Source organism: Mirounga leonina, unplaced genomic scaffold, assembly GCF_011800145.1.
Source record: "Mirounga leonina isolate KUSES-001 unplaced genomic scaffold, KU_Mleo_1.0 Mir_84, whole genome shotgun sequence".
Lineage (NCBI taxonomy): Eukaryota > Metazoa > Chordata > Mammalia > Carnivora > Phocidae > Mirounga > Mirounga leonina.
In genome coordinates, this window is record NW_023270827.1 from 3213175 (window position 1) to 3225210 (window position 12036).

At 39.3% G+C, this 12036-nt stretch overlaps 1 protein-coding gene across 1 annotated transcript in view; it reads right to left on the reverse strand.

Annotated features, from left to right (window-relative positions):
• LOC118002892 (A-kinase anchor protein 6-like) overlaps nucleotides 1-11781 on the reverse strand; it is a 286565-nt gene extending 274784 nt beyond the window's left edge. Inside the window, exons 1-2 of the mRNA XM_034993503.1 lie at nucleotides 11705-11781; nucleotides 8291-8624 (exon numbers count right to left, since the gene is read on the reverse strand). Of these exons, the coding sequence (XP_034849394.1) occupies nucleotides 8291-8624; nucleotides 11705-11781 (411 nt within the window). The remainder of the gene's footprint in view (nucleotides 1-8290; nucleotides 8625-11704) is intronic.
• Between the last annotated feature and the right edge of the window lie 255 nt (nucleotides 11782-12036).

The following is a 12036-nucleotide window of genomic DNA, read 5'->3' on the forward strand; positions in this document are numbered from 1 at the left end:
ATTTCCCTCCTTCAAAAAAGCTTCCCACTTACAACATCCCTTAACGAGTTCACTCTTACTTACCCCTCAGGCCTCAGATCAAACTTAACTTCTTCAACATTCCAAACTCCCACCTAAGTCAGAATTTTTTTCTTATAAGCTCTCATAAGACTATGTTGTTCATTGGATCAACATAGTTTTATGCGAGCTTATAAGAAAAATGATCTCACTGTTATGAGGAATTCTTAATCTCAGGAACAAACTGAGGGTTGCTGGAGTGGTGGGGGGTGGGAGGGATGGGGTGGTTGGGTGATAGACATTGGGAAGGGTATGTGCTATGGTGAGCACTGTGAATTGTGTCAGACTGTTGAATCACAGACCTGTACCTCTGAAACAAATAATACATTATATGTTTAAAAAAAAGAAGAAGATAGCAGGAAGGGAAAAATGAAGGGGGGGAATCAGAGGGGGAGACGAACCATGAGAGACGATGGACTCTGAAAAACAAACTGAGGGTTCTAGAGGGGAGGGGGTGGGGGGATGGGTTAGCCTGGTAATGGGTATTAAAGAGGGCACTACTGAATGGAGCACTGGGTGTTATACGCAAATGATGAATCATGGAACACTACATCAACAACTAATGATGTAATGAATGGTGACTAACATAACATAATAAAAAAATAAAACTATGTTGTTTTAACTTTAAGCATTTACCTCAATCTGTAAGTAAATACTATTGTGATTATTTGATATTTGTTTCTCCCATTGGTTTTAAGCACCACAGGAGTATGAATCACATAGAAAATGGTTGACTTAACAGAACACTTGCAACACTTAGCATGGTGGTATGCATAGAGTAAGCAATCACAGATGTATCTGTTAAATAAAAGAATGAATGCATGAACGAGGACGTTTTGGAATGTAACTCTATGACTTCGTGTAATTTCTTCCTCTGATTATGTAGTTTTAGTTGACTCTAGTGATTAAAAGCCCAAGTTTCAGAGTCAAATGTGACCATGAGCCAGTAGCCTGATGTCACTAAACCTCATTTCCTTCATTTGTAAAAAGCAAATGACAAGCCATGTCAAGGGTTGTTGTGAGTCTTAAAGGAGTTAATAACATGAATAGGGGGCAAGTTTCATCAAAATGAGAGGTATCCCTATGCTAAATTACACTTCACAAAAATGGGAAACTAGTATTAACTGCCAATCTCAGTAAAAATTATCTAGATGGAATTGTGTGGCTTTTATGCTTCATACCTGGACCAAACCCTTTAAATAACAAAGTCAGAAGCCAAAACCACCAAGGAATGAGCCAGCCAAACAAAAGTCACACTTTATGCAATTTTTAAGAGAGTAATATGGAACCTCTTATTTAAAAGCAGCTTGTAGGGCGCCTGGGTGGCTCAGTTGGTTAAGCGACTGCCTTTGGCTCAGGTCATGATCCTGGAGTCCCTGGATCGAGTCCCGAATTGGGCTCCCTGCTCGGCAGGGAGCCTGCTTCTCCCTCTGACCCTCCCCCCTCTCATGTGCTCTCTGTCTCTCTCATTCTCTCTGTTTCAGATAAATAAATAAAATCTTTAAAAAATAAAAAATAAAAAATAAAAAAAATAAAAGCAGCTTGTATTTATTTAAATTTTTAAATTTGGTTGTTCAGTACTCAGAACCTATTCCTTCACACAATCAGTATTATAAATGATGGTTAAGTTCCCAAGCTATCCCATAAGTTGGTATTTAAATTACTAACTACAGCATTAAGGAGGGCATGTGTTGTGATGAGCACTGGGTGATATACGCAACTAATGAATCGTTGAACACTACATCAAAAACTAATGATGTACTATATGTTGGCTAACTGAACATAATAATAAAAAAAGAAAAGAAAAACAAAACAAAACAATAAATAAACAAATTACTGGCTAGTTGAAATTTGGATTATTTTCTATCATTTTTATCATAAAAGTACAGCACTGCAGCTACTTAAGAAAGGTGAAAGAGGTTTTAAGTAAAAGTGTTTCTATGATGGGTAGAGAAAAAGAAATTTGAGAGTTCAGGTAAAAATTAGACCCCTACAAGTGTCAGTCACCTGTTTCTCTAGCCCTGGGAAAGTATTTGGTGTCCACCGTGATGGTCACAGACTCCTAAGATCAGGAATACTGTTATGCTTGAAAATAACTGGTACTCAATAAAAGATATTAGATGAATACATGGTGTGAGACTACATTTCAGATAATAGGGTATGGCTACATTTTCCTAAGTCTTCCCCTGAAGATCCTTTCCCTAGCCAGTCTTTTGTTTGGGAAAGAAAATACCATACTCAAAAACACTTGGTGCCCCAAAGGGAACCCTCTCCCATCCTGTTCCCAACCAGGCCAACTATTTCTGTACATGGCTGACTGTCACTTAGAGGTAACTATTTTTAATAAGACTGCATTTTTAATGTGGAAAAAATCCCTCCCTGAAAAACAAAACAAGGAACAGCACACAGCGTATCATTTCATATCCTAAAGACCAAATGATAAGCATCTACCCATGCAGTGTTTTTAACACAGTTTGTTATTAAGAACATTCTTCAAAAGTACTTTTTCTAGATTTCACCATGCAATTAAAAAAAAAAAGAAAGTTCTGGGCGCCGAGTGGCTCAGTCGTTAAGCGTCTGCCTTCGGCTCAGGTCATGATCCCAGGATCCTGGGATCGAGCCCCACATCGGGCTGCCTGCTCAGCGGGAAGCCTGCTTCTCCTTCTCCCACTCCCCCTGCTTGTGTTCCCTCTCTCGCTGTGTCTCTCTCTGTCAAAAAATAAATAAAATCTTAAAAAAAATAAAATAAAATAAAAAAGAAAGTTCTCTGAAGTATCTCAGAGGAGATGAATAATAAGTTTCATTTCTTAAAATATTGCTTGGTAATACTAATATTTTTAGCCCCGTGGCTTTGTTCTGGACCACTGTCCCAGACAGTTTTCTAATGCACGCAAGTAATAGTCTCAGGTGGGTAGAGGGGTGGGGAAGAGTGCACATTGTTTTTACAGTCCTTTTTTACTTCAGAAATATCACATTTAATTGTGAAGGGCCATTAGCTGTGTCATGGCTGCCTAGCACTGTGTCAACTCAAATGTACCCCGATTTAATATGCTATGAAGCAGTTTCTCAGATGAAGCTTATGTTTTATGGAGATGGTAATTTATTCACTTTATTGCTGGCTTCAATCTTCTCTGAGACATCAAGGAAACTCTTCCCCCACTTCCCCAGTTTGAAACAAAATTTTTGCTTTGTTCCTCACCCATAATTAAGTTAACTGAAGCTCTAGTTCCAAACGTCTTCTTAGATCTTTCTTCTTTTAACATTACATTTTGCTACCAACGAATATGAGATAATATTCATAATTTAGAGACTTGAAGATCTCCTTATTAAAATGCCCCCAAAGTTCTATCAGTGTCCACTGTTACGTCAAGGTCAGTTTTGTACACTGACTTAGTGTTCTTACTGAGAAGAGAGTTGGAAATAGAATTTTACTGTTTTAATCATGGGTACAGTAAAAAATGTTGTATGCCCCCCCACCCCTTCCTCCCCTAATCTCACTACATGGTGTTTGTTACACTTCAGCTACTAACATATACATTCACAGACCTCTTACCAGAATGCCACCCCCCCGAGTCTTTAGACCACATGAACTAGATTCTTGATCCGATTCCTTGTAGGCCTACCATGTTGGGATTCTATGGTTCTGGATATGTTCTGGAGAGCAGCAGTAGACCGAGAAGAGCAAGTAATGATAGGAAAATGGAAAGCAAAGCAAAGTTTACTTTCTGATAGGCAAGGGGAAAAGACACAAAAATATTTTAGTATGTTTTATTTATACTATAGTCATTATTTTTAAGAATCTCCATTTTCTACAGGCTAAAATTTTAAGTCAAATGAATAATTTCCAAGATAAATCCTAGTCCATCAACCTGAAATTGTATCTCCCTCTTCTATCCCTAAAGTAGTGATTATCTGCATTATTTAATTGAATTCAACTCATGAGACTTTTATTTACAATGATACAAATAAGGCGCTATGGGAGATAGAGATGATTCTAATCTGGTACCAACACTCATGCAGTTCGAATCCAGCATGTACTCTGTCATGATATAAATGGACCTATGACAAGGGCTCGTAGAAGAACACACAAAGTGCTTCGGGTACATGCTCTAGAAAGACAAATGCATTCCCACAGAGAGGGTAAGTATCATGTGGGCAAAGTGCTTACTTAGCACACCATCTGGCATATGGTAAGTTTTTAATCACTGTTTGCTATTGTGTTCATATTATTAACAGTTACTACCTGTGTGATTTTACCTCTCTCAATATCATCTGTGAAATAAGAATACCAGCACCTTCCCTGCCTACCTCCCAGAACTGTTTTGAGGAACTAACAAAAATATTAAGATGATTCCTAAGATGTATTATTACTCATCTTTGAATGCCTAGTGTCGTATATATAGTAGGAAATCAGTAAATATTTCGGGGAGATAGAAAGGAAAGCAGGAAGGAAGGGAGGGGTGGAGGAAAGGAGGAAAGAATTACTATTATTACAATAGAGCTCGATTAAGAGCTGGTTTTTTTGTTCTATTTAATTATTCCTAGATTTATGTCCTTAGGTAGTCACTTAACCTCTCTCAGATTCAGTTTTTCCATCTATAAAATGGAACTATTTTTAATATCTCTTACACTCCTTACTAAATGAAACAATAAATATAAAGTATTTATCAAAGTATCTGAAATATGAAAAATTTCAGTACAAAACATTTTTTACACCATGTTGAGCTTTGCCCTATTTTTTTACTTGTTTAGTTGGTTGGTTTTGCTTTGGCAAAACATTTGCTAATTTGCTCACAAAATATGGCCTGCATCATGTTTAAATAAAAGAACTAAACTTATGCATTTTGTTTTTGCAAAGACAGAGAGAAAACTTGCCACTTTTTCAACTTTCCAACTTATTCTTTAATGTGGCTCAGAAACTCAACTAACTTACAAAAAGAGAAAATGAATTCACTTTCACTGGAAGGACATCTACGATTTCAGTTTATCAGCCTGTTTTATGCCATTTCCCTCTTCATTCTATAAATCTTTAATAGCTTAATGTATTCTATAAAGCTTAGAATTTTATCCTAATTCCTTTCCTATTTTCCACAGTCCCAGTGTGCTTACTGGCAGAAACAAATACAACCAAGCAGTCTTTGAAATGTTCTCATGGAGTCACACTAGAGGCACAAACAGGACCAGGTTTCCATATCTTTAGGAAGGATGGTAATGGAAACAGTGCTTTAATTCATAGAAAAATATCCACAAAGCAGATGGCTAAGAATCCACTGTTCTTTTACCCTTCATACAACATATTCTTGCATATTTATGACAGAACTAAAGAATTTCAAATATGAAAATGCACAAAATTGTTTCCAATCCAATCTGTAAATAACTGTTGAGCTCACATTGTGAGAACCATCATGGACACTACTTAATATAAACTCAAAACATAGAGCACTGGCCAGTGACAATTAGTTAGCCTCAATGGCTTTTCATGGTTACCTGGGCTAACCATCTCTTGAATGACCCAAGGTCAAATCAGTGCATGATGAACGTATTCCACAAAACAACAACGATGATAACAATAAACCCTAGCATATTGCTATATCTCCTGCTCTACAACAAAGAGTTGGTGATCAGTAAATGGTTCTTTAATGAATAAATATGTAAAATGAACTGGTTTTATCCAGTGATTTCTTATGCCCCCTTCTAGGAGTAGAAAGTGGGCAGATCTGATGACTGATCAATCCTGGACATTGGACAGAGCCTGCAGGACACATAAGGAGGAACACTAACAACAACAAAAACATATATAGATTGGGGATGGCAGGTAGATATCTAAAGAAGGAGCTCTTCAGAATTTAGATCTATCTTTCCCAGTTCTCATCTCTACCTCATCGATGTACACCTCATGAATACCACATTTAGGGCAGAGTTGGACAGTTTGGGATTCTTTGTAGTCTCCCAGGACCACCAGAGTCCCAGTCAGGGCCCCTCTAAGGATCCCATCTGGGAGGAATGGCATCTGGGCACTAACACACACACACCCACGTATTCATTCTGTGATTAAAAAAAGGACTCTACCAAAGTCTGTATCATCTCCCTCACTGCCACAGTAACAGGAAAAGCCAAATGAAAACAAAGAACATAGGGCGCCTGGGTGGCTCAGTTGGTTAAGCGACTGCCTTCGGCTCAGGTCATGATCCTGGAGTCCCTGGATCGAGTCCCTGGATCGAGTCCCGCATCGGGTTCCCTGCTCGGCGGGGACTCTGCTTCTCCCTCTGACTCTCCCCCTCTCATGCTCTCTCTATCACTATCTCTCTCAATAAAATAAATAAAAATCTTTAAAAAAAAAAAAAGAAAACAAAGAACATAAAGCTAGAAGTGAGCCCAGTAGCTTTTGATTCTCATAAACTTCCAGGGCCTGTGGGGAATTTGCTAAAGCAAGAGCATCATTATTACGAAAACAATAATTAACAAGTATAAATCATTTATGAGAATAGGCACAGATTTGTTTTGTGTTGTTAAAAATGTTGGAGCCACTGAAACATTAATTAATACTGAATTATGCAACACTCGTTATAAGGCCTTTTAATCTTATTTATTTATATAAATAAACTTCCAAAATATATTGTAAACTTCTACAATATATATTTCATAAACTTCTACAGTATATATTTTCCACAAAACCAAGGGTAGGACATGAATGTGGAAGTCAAGAGCCAAGGGACTATATATACACACACACATTCTATGATTCTATATGCCATATCTATCTAGCTATCTACACATACACACACACACACACACACACACACACTTGCTTAGTTAGCACAATGCTTTGCTCCTATATATGTCAATTTTATGTGGGATTAGGAGAGTTCACTTGGATTCAAATTCACTGTGTTCATTCTTTTCTCTTTTAAGATTTTATTTATTTATTTATTTATTTATTTGAGAGAGAAAGTGTAAGCAGGAGTGGGAGGGAGGTGCAGAGTGAGAGGAAGAGGGACAAGCAGACCCCATGCTGAGTGTGGAGCCCGACACGAGGCTCAATCTCACGACCCCAAGATCATGACCTGAGCTGAAATCAAGAGTCTGATGCTTAATCGACTGAGACACCCAGGTGCCCCCACAGTGTTCATTCTTTTTTTTTTTTTTTAAGATTTTATTTATTTGAGAGAGAGAATGAGAGACAGAGAGCACGAGAGGGGAGAGGGTCAGAGGGAGAAGCAGACCCCCCCGCTGAGCAGGGAGCCCTATGTGGGACTTGATCCCGGGACTCCAGGATCATGACCTGAGCCGAAGGCAGTCGCTTAACCAACTGAGCCACCCAGGCGCCCCACAGTGTTCATTCTTAAGCCATGCATCAAAAGTGACAACAACAAACTCTTTAAACTACTCTTAATATGAGTACAAAAAATCCAAATACATTGGTTGTGTAAAATCCTAAAGCTCATTTGACTCATTGCATCCAGAATAGTTTTTTCAAAGCATGAATTTAATCATGCCAATTCCCCTAACAAACTCTCCTGTTGTCCCTAAAATAAAGTCCAAATCTTCTAATATGACTTTTCATCTTCATAATCTGACCTCTCCTTCCCTATTAGTTCAAACCCTGGTGCCTTGAACTTTTTGCTCCAGTGTTGTCTATAGCTCTCTGAGCTTCTTATTCTCTTACTTCTGGATCTTTGATGAAGCCATTCCTTCTGTCTAGAACCTCTATTACTCAGTCTAATCCTGCTTCTCCTTCAGGTCCCAGATTGGACTCACTTCTTTTAGAAAAGCTTTCCTGTCTGAGTTAGGTGCCCCTTCTCTGTCCTCCGGTGGCATCATGTGGACTTATCACAATCTGCCCTTAATGTCTGTCCTTTTGTCTTTATTGGGTACTAGACTCCTTGAAGGCAAAGACCACATTTTGGTCACTATTACATTCTTAGCACCTAGTGCCTAGCCATAGTAAGTGCTCAATAAATATTTATCGAATAACTGAATGGGGAACAAGAAGCCAGGTTAGCACCAACCACGATGGGTGGTATCTGTGCAAACTATCAGGTGTGAATTAACTCTGGTCTAAAGTTTTATTCACATTAGAAGGGCCCTAGCCTCCGGTCACTATACCTAGATTCAAAGCCCAGCTCAGGACCTGATTATTTACCTACAAAGAATTCCTATCCCACATCTCTGAACTGAAAACATTCTCCAATGGTCACACTTAATAGCACGTTACTTGGCTTCAAATACCCACCTCCTTTGTCTCTTCAGAGAAAGCTTGCAGAATGTCCGTCTGCCTGGTGTAGTTGCCATTGGCATCCTGCAGACCCTGCAGAATCCGCTCCCGCAGAACCAGCACGGAGACTCGGAGCTGGTGCCAGAGGAGCTGTACGGCATGGATGTCCACAATCACATTGACGGAGTAGGACAGCAGCTTCAGGGAGAACTCCGTTTCAAGAAGCGCATGAATTTGCTCCACATGATCCGAAATATCTTCACAAATGTCCTGCAGTAAAGAAAAGCAAAATACATGAAGACTATTTAGCCTTATTCTAGGGACGGGGGTGGGGGGGTGAGTCACTCCTTCACTTGACACCAGTTGTCAGGGCCCCCAGGTCAGGTAAACCACATGTCGGATGACCTGCCTTTGTTTTAGATCAGATACCTAGTGGCAGGCCGTATTCCTGGGCACTGGCCCTTCAGTGCACACAGCTAAGTTGATCTTTTTGTAAAACAGAAAGGTGCTACTATTCTTTCTGATTTAATTATTTCACTTTGAAAGTTTAGCCAAGGTGAGAGCTCACCTCACAAATCCACTCTATTCTCTTTATTTACTGTTTGTTTGGGATCCTGGCAAGGGAGCCAACAGCTGTTTTCTGGGCTAGTGGTGAGCCCCTCTGAGCGCACAATATCTCAGGATAGATGCATCATCCAGATACTGAGCAGGAAGAAAGATGGGCTAGAATGTGTCCTTCATGGGAAATCCCAACCATTCTCAATGAACCATGGGGTCGCCTTTGGTGTAAGAGACAATTGTCACATTTTCACAATAACAGATTTTAATATTTAAATTCATAAGGAATATCTAAGTTTCAACCCACACTTTGTAATCAGAATCACTCTTTTCTTAAACCTTTCTATTTGAGTATAGTCGACACACAATGTTACATAAGTTTCAGGTGCACGACATAGCAATTCAACTTCTCTAAATGTTATGCTATGCTCACCACCAGTGTAGGTATGATCGGTCACCATACAGCGCTATTACAATATCATTGACTATGTTCCCTATGCTGTGCCTTTTATCCCTGTGATACTTATTCATTGCATAATTGGAAGTCTGTATTTCCCACTCCCCATCCCCCATTTTACACATCCTCCCTCCCCCCTTCCCTCCAGAAACCATCAATTTGTTCTCTATATTTATAGGTCTGACAGAATTACTCTTAAGAAAGAAAGCCAGAGCAAAATAAGTCAATCAGAGAAAGACATGTATCATATGACCTCACTGATATGAGGAATTCTTAATCTCAGGAAACAAACTGAGGGTTGCTGGAGTGGTGGGTAGGAGGGATGGGGTGGCTGGGTGATAGACACTGAGGAGGATATGCACTATGGTGAGTGCTGTGAATTGAGCAAGACTGTTGAATCACAGATCTGTACCTTTGAAACAAATAATACATTATATGTTAAAAAAAAAAAAGAAGAAGAAGAAGTTAGCAGGAGGGGAAGAATGAATGGGGGGAGATCGGAGGGGGAGACGAACCATGAGAGATGATGGACTCTGAAAAACAAACTGAGGGTTCTAGAGGGGAAAGGGTGGGAGGATGGGTTAGCCTGGTGATGGGTATTAAAGAGGGCACGTTCTGCATGGAGCACTGGGTGTTATACGCAAACAATGAATCATGGAACACTACATCAAAAACTAATGATGTAATGTATGGGGATTAACATAACATAATAATAAAAAAAATAAAATAAATTAAAAAAGAAAGAAAGAAAGCCAGAAAAAACCCAAGGACAAAGAAAGATAAAAATACAGTTTAGTTTTTAAGACTTGGACATTTTAAACAAAAACATTATTAAATCAAAGTTTCAATCTTTTCCACACATACTATTAGGTAGGCAGACTTGGTGTTTGATATATCACTTGTCCTTATAATTTCCCAAACTTTCATTGTGCTGTCAGAGGCCCCAGCATGAAATGGGTAGCATCAGTGGTAATATTTACTTGAGCAGTTTGAGTCCATTAAGCATCAAAAGGATGTATATGTCAGCTAAAAGTACTCGGTGATTCATTTTTAGTTATGCATCAGTGATTTTTTTTAAATGGGGCTTTTATTTATGATTTTTGTTAAGGCTAAAATTTTAGTATAACATTTGAGGTCTGAGTCCTATCATGAGTATCCAGTCATTCTGTGCTGGAAACATAACCTTTCAATTTTATATAATTCAATTATTTATTTCTAAAGAAAAACTAAAATGGAATCTGTATTTACTGTGTAATAGTAGGCTAAAAAAAAAATCTATTGAAGAATGATGGAAAGTTGTGCTGAATTTTTAGTAATAATGTATAATTCCAATAAATGTTCCAATATTATTTCTTAAAATTCAAGAACTAATTGGTGATAGTTACATAAATTGGTGGTAATAATCTGATACAGATTAAAAGTTCAAAGGGATGTTGGAGTCCTAATTAGGTAAAGTTCTTACAAATGTGGCCCATGAGCACATGCAGTCCAAAAGAGAAGTGGGGCAAAACTCACATTACCTTATTAACCAGTACACGGGAACCACTCACAGCTAGATTAGCCAGTCTCCGCTGCCCTTCGGCACATGACAGCGGGTGTCCACTGCTATCATCAAATATTCCATATTGCCTGAGTCTCAACGGATGCCTGCTTGGAGCATCTACTCTATTTGTCCCCTACACCTCTTATTCCTGATACCTCAACCACCATCCCAAAGCAAATGTCCTGTATCCTTTGCCCTTTTAGGATGCTCATTTCTATGTAGTACTGTGTTACCTTGGGAAACTCTCTTTCTCCCACTGCTGATCTCTTCCAAATTCTCTGTACTTTCCTGGCTAATATTTTGACTCCATTGTAAAACAAACAAACAAACACGCTACTTAACTTTTTCATGGAAGAGTACATCTATCTCCTGCTCTTACCCAAAGCTGACTCTGTCCAAGGTTCCTGCTTCCCCCACCACCCTTCCAGTGAAGGCTGTTCAGTCTCCTAGCCCTCACCTGAGAGATGGGAAGCAGAAGGCTGATAAGGGAAGGGCAAGCCTCACTGCTTCTTTACCACTTTCTGATCATTTTTCTTTTGCCCTCATACTAACACCCTTTGTTTCACTAGGTGCCTGCTGTCTGCTAAGCCTTCCCAACTTCCTTCTTCATTACTAGTCTTCTCTTTCACTCCTCCACACTGAAGACTGCAGTGGCTCAGTTTTCCTCTCCATACCTAGAAGACCATTATCTTAGGTACTTCAGTATTCACACTGATGAAACAACCAATACCCTAGCCTCAAATGCCCTTTACTCCACAACCCTTAAGACCTTCATACATAATCCCCTGGGATAACTCTCTGCCATAGCTCTACTTTGAACCTTGTCATCACTCCACCTGTGGAACAGTATCAGAAAGTCCCCTATGCCACTAACCTCTCTTTGTCTGACTTTTTCACTCCCATTCTCCCACTACAGGTGCTCTTCAACCCCATCATGGCCACCAGCCCCATTTTTCTGACATACCAGCCCCCTCCTAGCACAGCCTCTACAATGATCACTTCAACCACTCCCTTGGCGGTGTTCTCCACTTCCTCAAACTCTTTATTTCATAATTTGGATTTGTTAGTATCCATCTCCTGGGTCCCACTATGATCCTGCAGATGCAGAATACCTTATATACATAGGAGAGGAAAAGGTTTGGGTAACTTTTATGCCACCTGCTCTGAATACCCAAATAGGCATTTCTCAACCACACCATTCCCACC